This window comes from Bufo bufo, chromosome 9, assembly GCF_905171765.1.
Source record: "Bufo bufo chromosome 9, aBufBuf1.1, whole genome shotgun sequence".
NCBI classification, from domain to species: domain Eukaryota; kingdom Metazoa; phylum Chordata; class Amphibia; order Anura; family Bufonidae; genus Bufo; species Bufo bufo.
Window position 1 is genome coordinate 5,277,545 of NC_053397.1, and position 26,490 is coordinate 5,304,034.

Consider the following 26,490-nt stretch of genomic DNA (forward strand, 5'->3'; position numbering starts at 1 on the left):
TTCTTATCTGCTGCCGTTGTTGTGGCTGATTTTAGATGTTTTATACTGTGATGTTAAATTAATAAAGATATTGTTACCAAATATCTGTTTACAATTTTTTGTGGGGATTTGATATTTTGATTTAGTCATCTCCTCTCAGTAGTATATAAACTACAGTGACATCCACCCATCAGTATCCACACTACAGTCATATATATATACACATCAATATACGCAGTCCAGTCATAGCCACTCATCATTATACACACTACAGTCTTATCCTCCTATCAGTATACACACAGTACAGTCTTATCCTCCTATCAGTATACACACAGTACAGTCTTATCCTCCTATCAGTATACACACAGTACAGTCTTATCCTCCTATCAGTATACAGACAGTACAGTCTTATCCTCCTATCAGTATACACACAGTACAGTCTTATCCTCCTATCAGTATACACACAGTACAGTCTTATCCTCCTATCAGTATACACACAGTACAGTCTTATCCTCCTATCAGTATACACACAGTACAGTCTTATCCTTCTATCAGTATACACACAGTACAGTCTTATCCTCCTATCAGTATACACACAGTACAGTCTTATCCTCCTATCAGTATACACACAGTACAGTCTTATCCTTCTATCAGTATACACACAGTACAGTCTTATCCTCCTATCAGTATACACACAGTACAGTCTTATCCTTCTATCAGTATACACACAGTACAGTCTTATCCTCCTATCAGTATACACACAGTACAGTCTTATCCTCCTATCAGTATACACACAGTACAGTCTTATCCTCCTATCAGTATACACACAGTACAGTCTTATCCTCCTATCAGTATACACACAGTACAGTCTTATCCTCCTATCAGTATACACACAGTACAGTCTTATCCTCCTATCAGTATACACACAGTACAGTCTTATCCTCCTATCAGTATACACACAGTACAGTCTTATCCTTCTATCAGTATACACACAGTACAGTCTTATCCTTCTATCAGTATACACACAGTACAGTCTTATCCTTCTATCAGTATACACAAAGTACAGTCTTATCCTTCTATCAGTATACACACAGTACAATCTTATCCTCCTATCAGTATACACACAGTACAGTCTTATCCTTCTATCAGTATACACACAGTACAGTCTTATCCTCCTATCAGTATTCACACAGTACAGTCTTATCCTTCTATCAGTATACACACAGTACAGTCTTATCCTCCTATCAGTATACACACAGTACAGTCTTATCCTCCTATCAATGTACACACATTACAGTCTTATCCTCCTATCAGTATACACACAGTACAGTCTTATCCTTCTATCAGTATACACACAGTACAGTCTTATCCTCCTATCAGTATACACACAGTACAGTCTTATCCTCCTATCAGTATACACACAGTACAGTCTTATCCTCCTATCAGTATACACACAGTACAGTCTTATCCTTCTATCAGTATACACAGTACAGTCTTATCCTCCTATCAGTATACACACAGTACAGTCTTATCCTTCTATCAGTATACACACACATTACAGTCTTATCCTCCTATCAGTATACACACAGTACAGTCTTATCCTTCTATCAGTATACACACAGTACAGTCTTATCCTTCTATCAGTATACACACAGTACAGTCTTATCCTTCTATCAGTATACACACAGTACAGTCTTATCCTCCTATCAGTATACACACAGTACAGTCTTATCCTCCTATCAGTATACACACAGTACAGTCTTATCCTCCTATCAGTATACACACAGTACAGTCTTATCCTCCTATCAGTATACACACAGTACAGTCTTATCCTTCTATCAGTATACACACAGTACAGTCTTATCCTCCTATCAGTATACACACAGTACAGTCTTATCCTCCTATCAGTATACACACAGTACAGTCTTATCCTCCTATCAGTATACATACAGTACAGTCTTATCCTTCTATCAGTATACACACAGTACAGTCTTATCCTCCTATCAGTATACACACAGTACAGTCTTATCCTTCTATCAGTATACACACAGTACAGTCTTATCCTTCTATCAGTATACACACAGTACAGTCTTATCCTTCTATCAGTATACACACAGTACAGTCTTATCCTTCTATCAGTATACACACAGTACAGTCTTATCCTTCTATCAGTATACACACAGTACAGTCTTATCCTTCTATCAGTATACACACAGTACAGTCTTATCCTCCTATCAGTATACACACAGTACAGTCTTATCCTTCTATCAGTATACACACAGTACAGTCTTATCCTCCTATCAGTATACACACAGTACAGTCTTATCCTTCTATCAGTATACACACAGTACAGTCTTATCCTTCTATCAGTATACACACAGTACAGTCTTATCCTCCTATCAGTATACACACAGTACAGTCTTATCCTCCTATCAGTATACACACAGTACAGTCTTATCCTTCTATCAGTATACACACAGTACAGTCTTATCCTTCTATCAGTATACACACAGTACAGTCTTATCCTTCTATCAGTATACACACAGTACAGTCTTATCCTTCTATCAGTATACACACAGTACAGTCTTATCCTCCTATCAGTATACACACAGTACAGTCTTATCCTCCTATCAGTATACACACAGTACAGTCTTATCCTTCTATCAGTATACACAGTACAGTCTTATCCTCCTATCAGTATACACACAGTACAGTCTTATCCTTCTATCAGTATACACACAGTACAGTCTTATCCTTCTATCAGTATACACACAGTACAGTCTTATCCTTCTATCAGTATACACACAGTACAGTCTTATCCTCCTATCAGTATACACACAGTACAGTCTTATCCTTCTATCAGTATACACACAGTACAGTCTTATCCTCCTATCAGTATACATACAGTACAGTCTTATCCTCCTATCAGTATACACAGTACAGTCTTATCCTTCTATCAGTATACACACAGTACAGTCTTATCCTTCTATCAGTATACACACAGTACAGTCTTATCATCCTATCAGTATACACACATTACAGTCTTATCCTCCTATCAGTATACACACAGTACAGTCTTATCCTTCTATCAGTATACACACAGTACAGTCTTATCCTCCTATCAGTATACACACAGTACAGTCTTATCCTCCTATCAGTATACACACAGTACAGTCTTATCCTTCTATCAGTATACACACAGTACAGTCTTATCCTCCTATCAGTATACACACAGTACAGTCTTATCCTCCTATCAGTATACACACAGTACAGTCTTATCCTTCTATCAGTATACACACAGTACAGTCTTATCCTCCTATCAGTATACACACAGTACAGTCTTATCCTTCTATCAGTATACACACAGTACAGTCTTATCCTCCTATCAGTATACACACAGTACAGTCTTATCCTCCTATCAGTATACACACAGTACAGTCTTATCCTCCTATCAGTATACACACAGTACAGTCTTATCCTCCTATCAGTATACACACAGTACAGTCTTATCCTCCTATCAGTATACACACAGTACAGTCTTATCCTTCTATCAGTATACACACAGTACAGTCTTATCCTCCTATCAGTATACACACAGTACAGTCTTATCCTCCTATCAGTATACACACAGTACAGTCTTATCCTTCTATCAGTATACACACAGTACAGTCTTATCCTCCTATCAGTATACACACAGTACAGTCTTATCCTCCTATCAGTATACACACAGTACAGTCTTATCCTTCTATCAGTATACACACACAGTACAGTCTTATCCTCCTATCAGTATACACACAGTACAGTCTTATCCTCCTATCAGTATACACACAGTACAGTCTTATCCTCCTATCAGTATACATACAGTACAGTCTTATCCTTCTATCAGTATACACACAGTACAGTCTTATCCTCCTATCAGTATACACACAGTACAGTCTTATCCTCCTATCAGTACACACACAGTACAGTCTTATCCTCCTATCAGTATACACACAGTACAGTCTTATCCTCCTATCAGTATACACACAGTACAGTCTTATCCTCCTATCAGTATACACACAGTACAGTCTTATCCTCCTATCAGTATACATACAGTACAGTCTTATCCTTCTATCAGTATACACACAGTACAGTCTTATCCTCCTATCAGTATACACACAGTACAGTCTTATGCTCCTATCAGTATACACACAGTACAGTCTTATCCTCCTATCAGTATACACACAGTACAGTCTTATCCTCCTATCAGTATACACACAGTACAGTCTTATCCTCCTATCAGTATACACACAGTACAGTCTTATCCTCCTATCAGTATACACACAGTACAGTCTTATCCTCCTATCAGTATACACACAGTACAGTCTTATCCTCCTATCAGTATACACAGTACAGTCTTATCCTCCTATCAGTATACACACAGTACAGTCTTATCCTCCTATCAGTATACACACAGTACAGTCTTATCCTCCTATCAGTATACACACAGTACAGTCTTATCCTCCTATCAGTATACACACAGTACAGTCTTATCATTCTATCAGTATACACACAGTACAGTCTTATCCTTCTATCAGTATACACAGTACAGTCTTATCCTTCTATCAGTATACACACAGTACAGTCTTATCCTCCTATCAGTATACACACAGTACAGTCTTATCCTCCTATCAGTATACACAGTACAGTCTTATCCTCCTATCAGTATACACACAGTACAGTCTTATCCTCCTATCAGTATACACACAGTACAGTCTTATCCTCCTATCAGTATACACACAGTACAGTCTTATCCTTCTATCAGTATACACACAGTACAGTCTTATCCTCCTATCAGTATAGACACAGTACAGTCTTATCCTTCTATCAGTATACACACAGTACAGTCTTATCCTCCTATCAGTATACACACAGTACAGTCTTATCCTCCTATCAGTATACACACAGTACAGTCTTATCCTCCTATCAGTATACACACAGTACAGTCTTATCCTTCTATCAGTATACACAGTACAGTCTTATCCTTCTATCAGTATACACACAGTACAGTCTTATCCTTCTATCAGTATACACACAGTACAGTCTTATCCTTCTATCAGTATACAGACAGTACAGTCTTATCCTCCTATCAGTATACACACAGTACAGTCTTATCCTTCTATCAGTATACACACACAGTACAGTCTTATCCTCCTATCAGTATACACACAGTACAGTCTTATCCTCCTATCAGTATACATACAGTACAGTCTTATCCTCCTATCAGTATACACAGTACAGTCTTATCCTCCTATCAGTATACACACAGTACAGTCTTATCCTCCTATCAGTATACACACAGTACAGTCTTATCCTTCTATCAGTATACACACAGTACAGTCTTATCCTCCTATCAGTATACACACAGTACAGTCTTATCCTCCTATCAGTATACACACAGTACAGTCTTATCCTCCTATCAGTATACACACAGTACAATCTTATCCTCCTATCAGTATACACACAGTACAGTCTTATCCTCCTATCAGTATACACACAGTACAGTCTTATCCTTCTATCAGTATACACACAGTACAGTCTTATCCTCCTATCAGTATACACACAGTACAGTCTTATCCTTCTATCAGTATACACAGTACAGTCTTATCCTTCTATCAGTATACACACAGTACAGTCTTATCCTCCTATCAGTATACATACAGTACAGTCTTATCCTCCTATCAGTATACACAGTACAGTCTTATCCTCCTATCAGTATACACACAGTACAGTCTTATCCTTCTATCAGTATACACAGTACAGTCTTATCCTCCTATCAGTATACACACAGTACAGTCTTATCCTCCTATCAGTATACACACAGTACAGTCTTATCCTCCTATCAGTATACACACAGTACAGTCTTATCCTCCTATCAGTATACACACAGTACAGTCTTATCCTTCTATCAGTATAGACACAGTACAGTCTTATCCTCCTATCAGTATACACACAGTACAGTCTTATCCTCCTATCAGTATACATACAGTACAGTCTTATCCTCCTATCAGTATACACAGTACAGTCTTATCCTCCTATCAGTATACACACAGTACAGTCTTATCCTCCTATCAGTATACACACAGTACAGTCTTATCCTTCTATCAGTATACACACAGTACAGTCTTATCCTCCTATCAGTATACACACAGTACAGTCTTATCCTCCTATCAGTATACACACAGTACAGTCTTATCCTCCTATCAGTATACACACAGTACAGTCTTATCCTCCTATCAGTATACACACAGTACAGTCTTATCCTCCTATCAGTATACACACAGTACAGTCTTATCCTCCTATCAGTATACACACAGTACAGTCTTATCCTTCTATCAGTATACACACAGTACAGTCTTATCCTCCTATCAGTATACACACAGTACAGTCTTATCCTCCTATCAGTATACACACAGTACAGTCTTATCCTTCTATCAGTATACACAGTACAGTCTTATCCTTCTATCAGTATACACACAGTACAGTCTTATCCTCCTATCAGTATACATACAGTACAGTCTTATCCTCCTATCAGTATACACAGTACAGTCTTATCCTCCTATCAGTATACACACAGTACAGTCTTATCCTCCTATCAGTATAGACACAGTACAGTCTTATCCTCCTATCAGTATACACACAGTACAGTCTTATCCTCCTATCAGTATACACAGTACAGTCTTATCCTTCTATCAGTATACACACAGTACAGTCTTATCCTCCTATCAGTATACACACAGTACAGTCTTATCCTTCTATCAGTATACACAGTACAGTCTTATCCTTCTATCAGTATACACACAGTACAGTCTTATCCTCCTATCAGTATACATACAGTACAGTCTTATCCTCCTATCAGTATACACACAGTACAGTCTTATCCTTCTATCAGTATACACACAGTACAGTCTTATCCTTCTATCAGTATACACACAGTACAGTCTTATCCTCCTATCAGTATACACACAGTACAGTCTTATCCTTCTATCAGTATACACACAGTACAGTCTTATCCTCCTATCAGTATACACACAGTACAGTCTTATCCTCCTATCAGTATACACACAGTACAGTCTTATCCTCCTATCAGTATACACACAGTACAGTCTTATCCTCCTATCAGTATACACACAGTACAGTCTTATCCTCCTATCAGTATACACACAGTACAGTCTTATCCTCCTATCAGTATACACACAGTACAGTCTTATCCTTCTATCAGTATACACACAGTACAGTCTTATCCTCCTATCAGTATACACACAGTACAGTCTTATCCTCCTATCAGTATACACACAGTACAGTCTTATCCTCCTATCAGTATACACACAGTACAGTCTTATCCTCCTATCAGTATACACAGTACAGTCTTATCCTCCTATCAGTATACACACAGTACAGTCTTATCCTCCTATCAGTATACACACAGTACAGTCTTATCCTTCTATCAGTATACACACAGTACAGTCTTATCCTCCTATCAGTATACACACAGTACAGTCTTATCCTCCTATCAGTATACACACAGTACAGTCTTATCCTCCTATCAGTATACACACAGTACAGTCTTATCCTTCTATCAGTATACACACAGTACAGTCTTATCCTCCTATCAGTATACATACAGTACAGTCTTATCCTCCTATCAGTATACACAGTACAGTCTTATCCTTCTATCAGTATACACACAGTACAGTCTTATCCTCCTATCAGTATACACAGTACAGTCTTATCCTCCTATCAGTATACACAGTACAGTCTTATCCTCCTATCAGTATACACAGTACAGTCTTATCCTCCTATCAGTATACACACAGTACAGTCTTATCCTCCTATCAGTACACACAGTACAGTCTTATCCTCCTATCAGTATACACACAGTACAGTCTTATCCTCCTATCAGTATACACACAGTACAGTCTTATCCTCCTATCAGTATACACACAGTACAGTCTTATCCTCCTATCAGTATACACACAGTACAGTCTTATCCTTCTATCAGTATACACAGTACAGTCTTATCCTTCTATCAGTATACACACAGTACAGTCTTATCCTCCTATCAGTATACACACAGTACAGTCTTATCCTCCTATCAGTATACACACAATACAGTCTTATCCTCCTATCAGTACACACAGTACAGTCTTATCCTCCTATCAGTATACACACAGTACAGTCTTATCCTTCTATCAGTATACACACAGTACAGTCTTATCCTTCTATCAGTATACACACAGTACAGTCTTATCCTCCTATCAGTATACACACAGTACAGTCTTATCCTTCTATCAGTATACACACAGTACAGTCTTATCCTCCTATCAGTATACACACAGTACAGTCTTATCCTTCTATCAGTATACACACAATACAGTCTTATCCTCCTATCAGTATACACACAGTACAGTCTTATCCTCCTATCAGTATACACACAGTACAGTCTTATCCTCCCATCAGTATACACACAGTACAGTCTTATCCTCCTATCAGTATACACACAGTACAGTCTTATCCTCCTATCAGTATACACACAGTACAGTCTTATCCTTCTATCAGTATACACACAGTACAGTCTTATCCTCCTATCAGTATACACACAGTACAGTCTTATCCTCCTATCAGTATACACACAGTACAGTCTTATCCTTCTATCAGTATACACACAGTACAGTCTTATCCTCCTATCAGTATACACACAGTACAGTCTTATCCTCCTATCAGTATACACACAGTACAGTCTTATCCTCCTATCAGTATACACAGTACAGTCTTATCCTCCTATCAGTATACACACAGTACAGTCTTATCCTCCCATCAGTATACACACAGTACAGTCTTATCCTCCTATCAGTATACACACAGTACAGTCTTATCCTCCTATCAGTATACACAGTACAGTCTTATCCTCCTATCAGTATACACACAGTACAGTCTTATCCTCCCATCAGTATACACACAGTGAAGGTTTTCCTCTATGTGCAGTTTCCTCCTCCTCCGTGTGAACACCGTCCTTCTCAGTCTCTTCTTGATGATTTGCTGGGATTCCTCTCTGCTGCCCTCTTCCCGCGGGACCGGATTCCTAAATGAGGCTGAAGCCCCTCTGAAGGATCATTCCGCTCCAGAACTGGAAGCCGGAGGAGAGGAGCCGGGAGACCAGAACCGGGAGATCGGGAGACCAGAACCGGGAGATCGGGAGACCAGAACCGGGAGATCGGGAGACCAGAACCGGGAGATCGGGAGACCAGAACCGGGAGATCGGGAGACCAGAACCGGGAGACCAGAATCGGGAGACCAGAACCGGGAGATCGGGAGACCAGAACCGGGAGATCGGGAGACCAGAACCGGGACTTTGGGAGACCAGAACCCGGACATCGGGAGACCAGAACCGGGAGACCAGAACCCGGACATCGGGAGACCAGAACCAGGAGATCGGAATCTGGGACCGGGAGATCGGGAGACCAGCACCGAGGACAGAGGAGCCGGGAGCACAAGACCAAGGACCGGGGGATCAGCACCGAGGACAGCGGCATCAGGTAAGTCTCCAGGGGAAGGGGCGGTAGGTCGGGTCTGGATCCGCTGGAATCTTTGATGCTCAGAGAAAAGTTGCGGCGAAGAAGGAGAAGAGGTGACGGGAAGTCTGTGGGATTTGCGGGTGTTCGGGCGGAGGATATGGGGTCACTATGGGGCACAGGGTCCATATGTCTCCTCTGCCATAGACGGGGCCTGTAAGGTGACGACAGATCACTGGCCAAACAGGGGTCCCCGGGGGTGAGGGGAGGTATAGGTGCTGAGAATATACTGCATGCACCCCACAATATACTGATCACACAGAGCATGCACCCCACAATCTACTGATCACACAGAGCATGCACCCCACAATCTACTGATCACACAGAGCATGCACCCCACAATCTACTGATCACACAGAGCATGCACCCCACAATCTACTGACCACACAGAGCATGCACCCCACAATCTACTGACCACACAGAGCATGCACCCCACAATCTACTGATCACTCAGAGCATGCACCCCACAATCTTCTGATCACACAGAGCATGCACCCCACAATCTACTGACCACACAGAGCATGCACCCCGCAGTCTACTGACCACACAGAGCATGCACCCCACAATCTACTAATCACACAGAGCATGCACCCCACAATCTACTGATCACACAGAGCATGCACCCCGCAGTCTACTGACCACACAGAGCATGCACCCCACAATCTACTGACCACACAGAGCATGCACCCCACAATCTACTGATCACACAGAGCATGCACCCCACAATCTACTGACCACACAGAGCATGCACCCCACAATCTACTGATCACACAGAGCATGCACCCGACAATCTACGGATCACACAGAGCATGCACCCCACAATCTACTGATCACACAGAGCATGCACCCCACAATCTTCTGACCACACAGAGCATGCACCCCACAATCTACTGACCACACAGAGCATGCACCCCACAATCTACTGATCACACAGAGCATGCACCCCACAATCTACTGACCACACAGAGCATGCACCCCACAATCTACTGACCACACAGAGCATGCACCCCACAATCTACTGATCACTCAGAGCATGCACCCCACAATCTACTGACCACACAGAGCATGCACCCCACAATCTACTGATCACACAGAGCATGCACCCCACAATCTACTGATCACACAGAGCATGCACCCCACAATCTACTGACCACACAGAGCATGCACCCCACAATCTACTGATCACTCAGAGCATGCACCCCACAATCTACTGACCACACAGAGCATGCACCCCACAATCTTCTGATCACACAGAGCATGCACCCCACAATCTACTGACCACACAGAGCATGCACCCCACAATCTACTGACCACACAGAGCATGCACCCCACAATCTTCTGATCACTCAGAGCATGCACCCCACAATCTACTGATCACTCAGAGCATGCACACCACAATCTTCTGATCACACAGAGCATGCACCCCACAATCTACTGATCACACAGAGCATGTACCCCACAATCTACTGATCACACAGAGCATGCACCCCACAATCTACTGATCACACAGAGCATGCACCCCACAATCTACTGACCACACAGAGCATGCACCCCACAATCTACTGATCACACAGAGCATGCACCCCACAATCTACTGACCACACAGAGCATGCACCCCACAATCTACTGATCACACAGAGCATGTACCCCACAATCTACTGACCACACAGAGCATGCACCCCACAATCTACTGACCACACAGAGCATGCACCCCACAATCTACTGACCACACAGAGCATGCACCCCACAATCTACTGACCACACAGAGCATGCACCCCACAATCTACTGACCACACAGAGCATGCACCCCACAATCTTCTGATCACTCAGAGCATGCAGCCCACAATCTACTGATCACACAGAGCATGTACCCCACAATCTACTGACCACACAGAGCATGCACCCCACAATCTACTGATCACACAGAGCATGCACCCCACAATCTACTGATCACACAGAGCATGCACCCCGAAATCTACTCACCACACAGAGCATGCACCCCACAATCTACTGACCACACAGAGCATGCACCCCACAATCTACTGACCACACAGAGCATGCACCCCACAATCTACTGACCACACAGAGCATGCACCCCACAATCTACTGACCACACAACATGCACCCCACAATCTACTGATCACACAGAGCATGCACCCCACAATCTACTGACCACACAGAACATGCACCCCACAATCTACTGATCACACAGAGCATGCACCCCACAATCTACGGATCACACAGAACATGCACCCCACAATCTACTGACCACACAGAGCATGCACCCCGCAGTCTACTGACCACACAGAGCATGCACCCCACAATCTACTGACCACACAGAGCATGCACCCCACAATCTACTGATCACACAGAGCATGCACCCCACAATCTACTGATCACACAGAGCATGTACCCCACAATCTACTGATCACACAGAGCATGCACCCCACAATCTACTGACCACACAGAGCATGCACCCCACAATCTACTGACCACACAGAGCATGCACCCCACAATCTACTGATCACACAGAGCATGCACCCCACAATCTACGGATCACACAGAACATGCACCCCACAATCTACTGACCACACTGAGCATGCACCCCACAATCTACTGATCACACAGAGCATGCACCCCACAATCTACTGATCACACAGAACATGCACCCCACAATCTACTGATCACACAGAGCATGCACCCCACAATCTACTGACCACACAGAGCATGCACCCCACAATCTACTGATCACACAGAGCATGCACCCCACAATCTACGGATCACACAGAACATGCACCCCACAATCTACTGACCACACTGAGCATGCACCCCACAATCTACTGATCACACAGAGCATGCACCCCACAATCTACTGATCACACAGAGCATGCACCCCACAATCTACTGATCACACAGAGCATGCACCCCACAATCTACTGACCACACAGAACATGCACCCCACAATCTACTGACCACACAACATGCACCCCACAATCTACTGATCACACAGAGCATGCACCCCACAATCTACTGACCACACAGAGCATGCACCCCACAATCTACTGATTACTGAGAGCATGCACCCCACAATCTACTGATCACACAGAGCATGCACCCCACAATCTACTGATCACACAGAGCATACATCCCACAATCTACTGATCACACAGAGCACGCACCCCACAATCTACTGATCACACATAGCATGCACCCCACAATCTACTGATCACTGAGAGCATGCACCCCACAATCTACTGATCACACAGAGCATGCACCCCACAATCTACTGACCACACAGAGCATGCACCCCACAATCTACTGATCACACAGAGCATGCACCCCACAATCTACTGACCACACAGAGCATGCACCCCACAATCTACTGACCACACAGAGCATGCACCCCACAATCTACTGATCACACAGAGCATGCACCCCACAATCTACTGATCACACAGAGCATGCACCCCACAATCTACTGATCACACAGAGCATGCACCCCACAATCTACTGATCACACAGAGCATGCACCCCACAATCTACTGATCACACAGAGCATGCACCCCACAATCTACTGATCACACAGAGCATGCACCCCACAATCTACTGACCACACAGAGCATGCACCCCACAATCTACTGATCACACAGAGCATGCACCCCACAATCTACTGATCACACAGAGCATGCACCCCACAATCTACTGATCACACAGAGCATGCACCCCACAATCTACTGACCACACAGAGCATGCACCCCATAATCTACTGACCACACAGAGCATGCACCCCACAATCTACTGATCACACAGAGCATGCACCCCACAATCTACTGATAACACAGAGCATGCACCCCACAATCTACTGATCACACAGAGCATGCACCCCACAATCTACTGACCACACAGAGCATGCACCCCACAATCTACTGACCACACAGAGCATGCACCCCACAATCTACTGACCACACAGAGCATGCACCCCACAATCTTCTGATCACTCAGAGCATGCACCCCACAATCTACTGATCACTCAGAGCATGCACACCACAATCTTCTGATCACACAGAGCATGCACCCCACAATCTACTGACCACACAGAGCATGCACCCCACAATCTACTGACCACACAGAGCATGCACCCCACAATCTACTGACCACACAGAGCATGCACCCCACAATCTTCTGATCACTCAGAGCATGCACACCACAATCTACTGATCACACAGAGCATGTACCCCACAATCTACTGACCACACAGAGCATGCACCCCACAATCTTCTGATCACTCAGAGCATGCACACCACAATCTACTGATCACACAGAGCATGCACACCACAATCTACTGATCACACAGAGCATGTACCCCACAATCTACTGATCACACAGAGCATGCACCCCACAATCTACTAATCACACAGAGCATGCACCCCGAAATCTACTCACCACACAGAGCATGCACCCCACAATCTACTGACCACACAGAGCATGCACCCCGCAGTCTACTGACCACACAGAGCATGCACCCCACAATCTACTGACCACACAGAGCATGCACCCCACAATCTACTGACCACACAGAGCATGCACCCCACAATCTACTGACCACACAGAGCATGCACCCCGCAGTCTACTGACCACACAGAGCATGCACCCCACAATCTACTGACCACACAGAGCATGCACCCCACAATCTACTGACCACACAGAACATGCACCCCACAATCTACTGACCACACAGAACATGCACCCCGCAGTCTACTGACCACACAGAGCATGCACCCCACAATCTACTGACCACACAGAGCATGCACCCCACAATCTACTGACCACACAGAGCATGCACCCCACAATCTACTGACCACACAGAACATGCACCCCGCAGTCTACTGATCACACAGAGCATGCACCCCGCAATCTACTGACCACACAGAGCAGGCACCCCACAATCTACTAATCACACAGAGCATGCACCCCACAATCTACTGACCACACAGAGCATGCACCCCACAATCTACTGACCACACAGAGCATGCACCCCACAATCTACTGATCACACAGAGCATGCACCCCACAATCTACTGACCACACAGAGCATGCACCCCACAATCTACTAATCACACAACTCTTGCACCTCACAGTCTAATGGGCAGACAATGCCTGCACCCCACAAGTGGCTGAACACAGAGTATATATATCCTGCAATCTATTGGGCACACAGTGTATATCCTGCCGGCTGCCATCTGTCTCGTAGAGGAGCATTAGTGTGGGCACAGGACGCCAGCTCTCTATGGGATACAGCACATCTGGTTGCGTTGCTCTATTTTCTCATCATATACAAGTTGTTTCTCTCTGTTTTGAGCTCTTTGCGCTTTCAGACGCTTTTTTTTTTGCTTTATAATGTTTAATATGTATGGGGGGAGGGGGGGTGTCTGCTCCATCTGTTTATTACTAACTGCACCTTCTACCTTTTTGAGTTTTCTTGAAGGTTTGTGTAAGGTATGGGATGCATGTCTCCAGCGTTATGGCGGGGATGGGGCAGGTTGAGTTGCTCAACCATGATCTGGAGGGACGGAAACCCTATAGACATGGAGACAGCAGCTTTACCTATTACACCATGAAGGCTGCTGCTATACTGCGACCACTGTCTCTCCTGGCATGCTTGGATCTGTAGTTCCTCCAGGAGACGGGTGTCTTATTTTCTGTCTATTAGATTCGCAGAAATCTTTTCCCACTCTGCTATCTCCCTCGATTACAGGGAAGACCCCCTTCCGCATGCTGCTCCCAGGATCTGGTTTCCATGGCTACTCTGTGTTTTCAGCCCCCTACCCATGACAATGATCGGAGCGCTGAGCGCGTGCATCCATGATTTATGTGCAGAAGAGTCACATAGGTCAGCAGATGAGCCAAGAATCTACCCCAGCTACATCATCCCCATTGATGAGCCCAGAATCTACCCCAGCTCAATCACCCCCATAGATGAGCCCAGAATCTACCCCAGCTCCATCACCCCAATTGATGAGTCCAGAATCTACCCCAGCTCCATCACCCCAATAGATGAGCCCAGAATCTACCCCAGCTCCCTAACCCCCATTGATGAGCCCAGAATCTACCCCAGCTCCATCACCCCATAGATGAGTCCAGAGTTTACCCCAGCTCCATCACCCCATAGATGAGATCAGAATCTAACTCTGCTCCATCACCCCCATAGATAAACTCAGAATCTAACCCTGCTCCATCGCCCCCATAGATGAGCCTAGAATTTACCCTAGCTCCTTCCCCCATACATGAGCCCAGAATCTACCCCAGCTCTGTGACCTCCATAGATTAGCCCAGAATCTACCCCAGCTCTATCACCCCAATAGATGAGCCCAGAATCTACCCCAGCTCCCTAACCCCCATTGATGAGCACAGAATCTACCCCAGCTCCATCACCCCATAGATGAGTCCAGAATTTACCCCAGCTCCATCATCTCCATTGATGAACCCAGAATCTACTCCAGCTCCATCACCCCCATACATGAGCTGAGAATCTATGCCAGCCCCATCACCCCCATAGATGAGCCCAGAATCTACCCCAGCTCCATCATCCCCATTGATGAACCCAGGATCTACTCTAGCTCCATCACCCTCATAGATGAGCCCAGAATCTAATCTAGCTCCATCACCACCACAGATGAGCCTAGAATCTACCCCAGATCCATCATCCCATAGGTAAGCCCAGAATCTACCCCAACTCCATTACCCCCATTGATGAGCCCAGAATATATCCCAGCTCCATCACCCCCATTGATGAGCCCATAATCTGCCTCAGCTCCATCACCCCCATTGATGATCCCAGAATCTACCCCAGCTCCATCACCCCCATAGATGAGCTCAGAATCTGCCCCGGCTCCATAACCCTCATAGATAATCCCAGAATCTACTCTAGCTCCATCACCCCTATAGATGATCCGGGAATTTACCCCAACTCCATCACCCCTATAGATGAGCCGAGAATCTACGCCAGCCTCATCACCCCATAGATGAGCCCAGAATCTGCACCAGCTCTATCACCCCCATAGCTGAGCCCAAAATCTACCCCAGCTCCAAACCCCCCATTGATATGCCCAGGATCTACCCCAGCTCCATCACCTCCATAGATGAGCCCAGAATCTACTCCAGCTCCTTTATCCCATAGATGAGCACAAAATCTACCCATCCCAGCTCAGAGATAACTTCAGGATCTACCCCAGCTCCATCACCCCAAAGATAAGCCTGGGGCCTTCCTCACCCCAACAGATGATCCCAGAATATACCCAAGCTCCATCACCCCCATAGATGAGCTCAGAATCTACCTCGGCTCCATCACCCTGATAGATAAGCCCAGAATCTACACTAGCTCCATCACCCCAATAGATGAGCCCAGAATTTACCCCCAACTCCATCACCCCCATAGATCAGCCGAGAATCTAGGCCAGCCCCAACACCCCCATAGATGAGCCCAGAATCTGTCCCAGCTCTATCACCACCATAGCTGAGCCTAAAATCTACCCCAGCTCCATCACCCCCATTGATGAGCCTAGAATCTACTCCAGCTCCATCATCACCATTGATGAGCCCAGAATCTACCCTAGCTACATCACCCCATAGATGAGCCCAGAATCTGTCCCAGCTCCATCACCCACATAGATGAGCCCAGAATCCACCCCGGCACTATCATCCCCATAGATGATCCCAGAATCTACCCCAGCTCCATCTCCCCCATAGATGAGCCCAGAATCTACCCCAGCTCCATTAACCCCATTGATGAGCCTAGAATCTAACCCAGCTCCAGCACCCCCATAGATGATTTCAGAATGTAACCCTGCTCCATCACCCCTATAGATGAGCCCAGAATCTACCCTAGCTCAATCATCACCACCACCACAGATGAGCCAAGAATCTACCCCAGCTCTATCCCCCATAGATGAGTCCAGAATTTTCCCCAGCTCCATCACCCTCATAGATGAGCCCAGAATCTACCCCAGCTCCATTACACCCATAGATGAGCCCAGAATCTACCCCAGCTCTATCACACCCATTGATGAGCTCAGAATCTACCCCAGCTCCATCATCCCCATAGATGAGCTCAGAATCTACCCCAGCTCCATCATCCCCATAGATGATCCCAGAATCTACCACAGATGAACCCAGAATCTACCCCAGCTCCACCCCCCCCCCCCATAGATGAGTCCAAAATTTACCCCCAGCTCCATCATCCCCATTGATGAACCCAGAATCTACTCCAGTTCCATCACTCCCATAGATGAGCCGAGAATCTATGCCAGCCCCATTACCACCATAGATGAGCCCAGAATCTACCCCAGCTCCATCACCCCCATAGCTGAGCCCAGAATCTACCCCAGCTCCATCATCCCTATTGATGTAACCCAGAATCTACTCCAGCTCCATCACCCCCATAGATGAGTCCAGAATCTACCCTAGCTCCAGCACCACCACAGATGAGCCCAGAATCTACCCCAGCTCTATCACCCCCATAGATGAGCCCAGAATCTACCCCAGCTCCATTACCACCATTGATGCACCCAGAATCTACCCCAGCTCCATCACCCCCATTGATGAGCCCAGAATCTACTCCAGCTCCATCACCCCCATAGATGAGCCCAGAATCTACCCCAGCTCCATCACCCCAATTGATGAGCCCAGAATCTACCCCAGCTCTATCATCCCCATAAATGAGCCCAGAATGTACCCCAGCTCCCTAACCCCCATTGATGAGCCCAGAATCTACCCCAGCTCTATCATCCCCATAAATGAGCCCAGAATGTACCCCAGCTCCCTAACCCCCATTGATGAGCCCAGAATCTACCCCATCTCCATCACCCCCATAGATGAGCCTAGAATCTACCCCAGCTCCATTACCCCATAGATGAGCCTAGAATCTACCCCAGCTCCATTACCCCATAGATGAGCCCAGAATCTACCCCAGCTCCAACACCCCATAGATGAGCTGAGAATCTAACCCTGCTCCATCACCTCATAGATGAGCTCAGAATCTAACCCTGCTCTATCACCCCCATAGATGAGCCTAGAATCTTCCCTAGCTCCTTCCCCCCATTGATGAGTCCAGAATTTTTCCCTAGCTCCATTACCCCCATAGATAAGCAGAGATTCTATGCCAGCCCCATCACCCCCATAGATGAGCCCAAAATCTACCCCAGCTCCATCATCCCCATTGATGAACCCAGAATCTACTCTAGCTCCATCACCCTCATAGATGAGCCCAGAATCTAACCTAGCTCCATCACCACCACAGATGAGCCTAGAATCTACCCCAGATCCATCATCCCATAGATAAGCCCAGAATCTACCCCAGTGCCATCCCCCCAAAGATGAGTCCAGAATTTACCCCAGCTCCATCATCTCCATTGATGAACCCAGAATCTACTCCAGCTCCATCACCCCCATAGATAAGCAGAGATTCTATGCCAGCCCCATCACCCCCATACATGAGCCCAGAATCTACCCCAGCTCTGTGACCTCCATAGATTCGCCCAGAATCTACCCAGCTCCATCACCCCATAGATGAGCCCAGAATCTACCCCAGCTCATCACCCCCATAGATGAGCCCATAATGTACCCCAGCTCCATTACACCCATAGATGAGCCCAGAATCTACCCCAGCTCTATCACACCCATTGATGAGCGCAGAATCTACCCCAGCTCCATCACCCCCATAGATGAGCTCAGAATCCACCCCAGCTCCATCATCCCCATAGATGATCCCAGAATCTACCCTAGCTCCATCACCACCACCACCACCACAGATGAGCCCAGAATCTACCCCAGCTCCACCCCCCATAGATGAGTCCAAAATTTACCCCCAGCTCCATCATCCCCATTGATGAACCCAGAATATACTGCAGCTCCATCACCCCCATAGATGAGCCGAGAATCTATGCCAGCGCCATTACCCCCATAGATGAGCCCAGAATCTACCCCAGCTCTATCACTCCCATATATGAGCCCAGAATCTACCCCAGCTCCATTATCCCCATTGATGTAACCCAGAATCTACTCCAGCTCCATCACCCCCATAGATGAGCCCATAATCTACCCTAGCTCCATCACCACCACAGATGAGCCCAGAATCTACCCCAGCTCCATTACCACCATTGATGAGCCCAGAATCTACCCCAGCTCCATCACCCCATTGATGAGCCCAGAATCTACCCCAGCTCCATCACCCCCATAGATGAGCCCAGAATCTACCCCAGCTCCATTTCACCCATAGATGAGCCCAGAATCTACCCCAGCCCTATCACCCCCATTGATGATCCCAGAATCTACCCCAGCTCCATCACCCCCAAAGATGAGCTCAGAATCTATACCAGCTCCATCATCCCCATAGATGAGCCCAGAATCTACCTTAGCTCCATAACCACCACCACCACCACCACCACAGATTAGCCCAGAATCTACCCCAGCTCCATCCCCCCATAGATGAGTCCAGAATTTACCCCAGCTCCATCATCTCCATTGATGAACCCAGAATCTACTCCAGCTCCATCACCCCCATAGATGAGCTGAGAATCTATGCCAGCCCCATCACCCCCATAGATGAGCCCAGAATCTACCCCAGCTCCATCATCCCCATTGATGAACCCAGAATCTACTCTAGCTCCATCACCCTCATAGATGAGCCCAGAATCTAACCTAGCTCCATCACCACCACAGATGAGCCTAGAATCTACCCCAGATCCATCATCCCATAGATAAGCCCAGAATCTACCCCAGCTCCATCCCCCCATAGATGAGTCCAGAATTTACCCCAGCTCCATCATCTCCACTGATGAACCCAGAATCTACTCCAGCTCCATCACCCACATAGATAAGCAGAGATTCTATGCCAGCCCAATCACCCCTATACATGAGCCCAGAATCTACCCCAGCTCTGTGACCTCCATAGATTCGTCCAGAATCTACCCCAGCTCCATCACCCCATAGATGAGCCCAGAATCTACCCCAGCTCCATCCCCCCATAGATGAGTCCAGAACTTACCCCAGCTCCATCATCTGCATTGATGAACCCAGAATCTACTCCAGCTCCATCACCCCCATAGATGAGCTGAGAATCTATGCCAGCCCCATCACCCCCATAGATGAGCCCAGAATCTACCCCAGCTCCATCATCCCCATTGATGAGCCCAGGATATACCCCAGCTCCATCACCCCCATTGATGATCCCAGAATCTACCCCAGCTCCATCAGCCCTATTGATGAGGCCATAATCTGCCCCAGCTCCATCACCCCCATTGATTATCCCAGAATCTACCCCAGCTCCATCACCCCCATAGATGAGCTCAGAATCTACCCCGGCTCCATAACCCTCATAGATAATCCCAGAATCTACTCTAGCTCCATCACCCCTATAAATGAGCCGGGAATTTACCCCAACTCCATCACCCCTATAGATGAGCCGAGAATCTACGCCAGCCTCATCACCCCCATAGATGAGCCCAAAATCTGCACCAGCTCTATCACCCCCATAGCTGAGCCCAAAATCTACCCCAGCTCCAAACCCCCCATTGATATGCCCAGGATCTACCCCAGCTACATCGGCCCCATAGATGAGCCCAGAATCTACCCCAGCTTCATAACCTCCATAGACAAGCCCAGAATCTACTCCAGCTCCTTCATCCCATAGATGAGCACAAAATCTACCCATCCCAGCTCAAAGATAACCCCAGGATCTACCCCAGCTCCATCACCCCAAAGATAAGCCTGGGGTCTACCTCAGCTTCCTCACCCCAACAGATGATCCCAGAATATACCCAAGCTCCATCACCCCCATAGATGAGCTCAGAATCTACCTCGGCTCCATCACCCTCATAGATAAGCCCAGAATCTACTCTAGCTCCATCACCCCAATAGATAAGCCCAGAATTTACCCCCAACTCCAGCACCCCCATAGATCAGCCGAGAATCTAGGCCAGCCCCATCACCCCCATAGATGAGCCCAGAATCTGTCCCAGCTCTATCACCCCCATAGCTGAGCCTAAAATCTACCCCAGCTCCATCACCCCCATTGATGAGCCTAGAATCTACTCCAGCTCCATCATCCCCATTGATGAGCCCAGAATCTACCCTAGCTACATCACCCCATAGATGAGCCCAGAATCTGGCCCAGCTCCATCACCCACATAGATGAGCCCAGAATCCACCCCGGCTCTATCATCCCCATAGATGAGCCCAGAATCTACCCCAGCTCCATCTCCCCCATAGATGAGCCCAGAATCTACCCCAGCTACATTACCCCCATAGATGAGCCCAGAATCTACCCCAGCTCCATTAACCACATTGATGAGCCTAGAATCTAGCCCAGCTCCAGCACCCCCATAGATGAGCTCAGAATGTAACCCTGCTCCATCACCCCTATAGATGAGCCCAGAATCTACCCTAGCTCCATCATCACCACCACCACAAATGAGCCAAGAATCTACCCCAGCTCTATCCCCCCATAGATGAGCCCAGAATTTTCCCCAGCTTATCACCCCCATAGATGAGCCCAGAATCTACCCCAGCTCCATTACACCCATAGATGAGCCCAGAATCTACCCCAACTCTATCACACCCATTGATGAGCGCAGAATCTACCCCAGCTCCATCACCCCCATAGATGAGCTCAGAATCCACCCCAGCTCCATCATCCCCATAGATGATCCCAGAATCTACCCTAGCTCCATCACCACTAGCACCACAGATGAGCCCAGAATCTACCCCAGCTCCACCCCCCCATAGATGAGTCCAAAATTTACCCCCAGCTCCATCATCCCCATTGATGAACCCAGAATATACTCCAGCTCCATCACCCCCATAGATGAGCCGAGAATCTATGCCAGCGCCATTACCCCCATAGATGAGCCCAGAATCTACCCCAGCTCTATCACCCCCATAGCTGAGCCCAGAATCTACCCCAGCTCCATCATCCCTATTGATGTAACCCAGAATCTACTCCAGCTCCATCACCCCCATAAATGAGCCCATAATCTACCCTAGCTCCATCACCACCACAGATGAGCCCAGAATCTACCCCAGCTCCATTACCACCATTGATGAGCCCAGAATCTACCCCAGCTCCATCACCCCCATAGATGAGCCCAGAATCTACCCCAGCTCCATTTCACCCATAGATGAGCCCAGAATCTACCCCAGCCCTATCACCCCCATTGATGATCCCAGAATCTACCCCAGCTCCATCACCCCCAAAGATGAGCTCAGAATCTATACCAGCTCCATCATCCCCATAGATGAGCCCAGAATCTACCTTAGCTCCATAACCACCACCACCACCACAGATTAGCCCAGAATCTACCCCAGCTCCATCCCCCCATAGATGAGTCCAGAATTTACCCCAGCTCCATCATCCCCATTGATGAAACCAGAATCTACTCTAGCTCCATCACCCTCATAGATGAGCCCAGAATCTAACCTAGCTCCATCACCACCACAGATGAGCCTAGAATCTACCCCAGATCCATCATCCCATAGATAAGCCCAGAATCTACCCCAGCTCCATCCCCCCATAGATGAGTCCAGAATTTACCCCAGCTCCATCATCTCCACTGATGAACCCAGAATCTACTCCAGCTCCATCACCCCCATAGATAAGCAGAGATTCTATGCCAGCCCAATCACCCCTATACATGAGCCCAGAATCTACCCCAGCTCTGTGACCTCCATAGATTCGCCTAGAATCTACCCCAGCTCTGTGACCTCCATAGATTCGCCTAGAATCTACCCCAGCTCCATCACCCCATAGATGAGCCCAGAATCTACCCCAGCTCCATCCCCCCATAGATGAGTCCAGAATTTACCCCAGCTCCATCATCTCCATTGATGAACCCAGAATCTACTCCAGCTCCATCACCCCCATAGATGAGCTGAGAATCTATGCCAGCCCCATCACCCCCATAGATGAGCCCAGAATCTACCCCAGCTCCATCATCCCTATTGATGAGGCCATAATCTGCCCCAGCTCCATCACCCCCATTGATTATCCCAGAATCTACCCCAGCTCCATCACCCCCATAGATGAGCTCAGAATCTACCCCGGCTCCATAACCCTCATAGATAATCCCAGAATCTACTCTAGCTCCATCACCCCTATAAATGAGCCGGGAATTTACCCCAACTCCATCACCCCTATAGATGAGCCGAAAATCTACGCCAGCCTCATCACCCCCATAGATGAGCCCAAAATCTGCACCAGCTCTATCACCCCCATAGCTGAGCCCAAAATCTACCCCAGCTCCAAACCCCCCATTGATATGCCCAGGATCTACCCCAGCTACATCGGCCCCATAGATGAGCCCAGAATCTACCCCAGCTTCATAACCTCCATAGACGAGCCCAGAATCTACTCCAGCTCCTTCATCCCATAGATTAGCACAAAATCTACCCATCCCAGCTCAAAGATAACCCCAGGATCTACCCCAGCTCCATCACCCCAAAGATAAGCCTGGGGTCTACCTCAGCTTCCTCACCCCAACAGTTGATCCCAGAATATACCCAAGCTCCATCACCCCCATAGATGAGCTCAGAATCTACCTCGGCTCCATCACCCTCATAGATAAGCCCAGAATCTACTCTAGCTCCATCACCCCAATAGATAAGCCCAGAATTTACCCCCAACTCCAGCACCCCCATAGATCAGCTGAGAATCTAGGCCAGCCCCATCACCCCCATAGATGAGCCCAGAATCTGTCCCAGCTCTATCACCCCCATAGCTGAGCCTAAAATCTACCCCAGCTCCATTACCCCCATTGATGAGCCTAGAATCTACTCCAGCTCCATCATCCCCATTGATGAGACCCTCCATTACACCCATAGATGAGCCCAGAATCTACCCCAGCTCTATCACACCCATTGATGAGCGCAGAATCTACCCCAGCTCCATCACCCCCATAGATGAGCTCAGAATCCACCCCAGCTCCATCATCCCCATAGATGATCCCAGAATCTACCCTAGCTCCATCACCACCACCACCACAGATGAGCCCAGAATCTACCCCAGCTCCACCCCCCATAGATGAGTCCAAAATTTACCCCCAGCTCCATCATCCCCATTGATGAACCCAGAATATACTCCAGCTCCATCACCCCCATAATGAGCCGAGAATCTATGCCAGCGCCATTACCCCCATAGATGAGCCCAGAATCTACCCCAGCTCTATCACCCCCATAGCTGAGCCCAGAATCTACCCCAGCTCCATCATCCCCATTGATGTAACCCAGAATCTACTCCAGCTCCATCACCCCCATAGATGAGCCCATAATCTACCCTAGCTCCATCACCACCACAGATGAGCCCAGAATCTACCCCAGCTCCATTACCACCATTGATGAGCCCAGAATCTACCCCAGCTCCATCACCCCATTGATGAGTCCAGAATCTACCCCAGCTCCATCACCCCCATAGATGAGCCCAGAATCTACCTCAGCTCCATCACCCCAATTGATGAGCCCAGAATCTACCCCAGCTCTATCATCCCCATAGATGAGCCCAGAATCTACCCCAGCTCCCTAACCCCCATTGATGAGCCCATAATCTACCCCAGCTCCATCACCCCATAGATGAGCCCAGAATCTACCCCAGCTCCAACACCCCATAGATGAGCTCAGAATCTAGCCCTGCTCCATCACCCCATAGATGAGCTCAGAATCTAACCCTGCTCCATCACCCCCATAGATGAGCCTAGAATCTACCCTAGCTCCTTCCCCCCCATAGATGAGTCCAGAATTTCCCCCCAGCTCCATTACCCCCATAGATAAGCAGAGAATCTATGCCAGCCCCATCACCCCAATACATGAGCCCATAATCTACCCCAGCTCTGTGACCTCCATAGATTAGCCCAGAATCTACCCCAGCTCCATCACCCCCATAGATGAGCCCAGAATATACCCCAGCTCTATTTCACCCATAGATGAGCCCAGAATCTACCCCAGCCCTATCACCCCCATTGATGATCCCAGAATATACCCCAGCTCCATCACCCCCAAAGATGAGCTCATAATCTACCCCAGCTCCATCATCCCCATAGATGAGCCCAGAATCTACCCTAGTTCCATAATCACCACCACCAAAGAATAGCCCAGAATTTACCCCAGCTCCATCCCCCCATAGATGAGTCCAGAATTTACCCCAGCTCCATCATCTCCATTGATAAACCCAGAATCTACTCCAGCTCCATCACCTTTATAGATGAGCTGAGAATCTATGCCAGCCCCATCAACCCATAGATGAGCCCAGAATCTACTCCAGCTCCATCACCCTCATAGATGAGCCCAGAATCTAACCTAGCTCCATCACCACCACAGATGAGCCTAGAATCTACCCCAAATCCATCACCCCCATAGATAAGCCCAGAATCTACCCCAACTCCATTACCCCCATTGATGAGCCCAGAAAATACCCCAGCTCCATCACCCCCATTGATGATCCCAGAATCTACCCCAGCTCCATCACCCCCATTGATGAGCCCATAATCTTCCCCAGCTCCATCATCCCCATTGATGATCCCAGAATCTACCCCAGCTCCATCACCTCCATAGATGAGCTCAGAATCTACCCTGGCTCCATCACCCCCATAGATAATCCCAGAATCTACGCCAGCCTCATCACCCCCATAGATGAGCCCAGAATCTGCACCAGCTCTATCATCCCCATAGCTGAGCCCAAAATCCACCCCAGATCCAAACCCCCCATTGATATGCCCAGGATCTACCCCAGCTCCATCGGCCCCATAGATGAGCCCAGAATCTACCCCAGCTTCATCACCTCCATAGATGAGCCCAGAATCTACTCCAGCTCCTTCATCCCATAGACGAGCACAGAATCTGTCCCAGCTCTATCACCCCC

At 47.2% G+C, this 26,490-nt stretch overlaps 1 protein-coding gene across 1 annotated transcript in view; it reads left to right on the forward strand.

Annotated features, from left to right (window-relative positions):
* GRM2 (glutamate metabotropic receptor 2) overlaps positions 1–26,490 on the forward strand; it is an 80,292-nt gene that overhangs the window by 27,331 nt on the left and 26,471 nt on the right. The window contains exon 3 of the mRNA XM_040408037.1: positions 9,144–9,554. Within this exon, the coding sequence (XP_040263971.1) occupies positions 9,144–9,554 (411 nt within the window). The remainder of the gene's footprint in view (positions 1–9,143; positions 9,555–26,490) is intronic.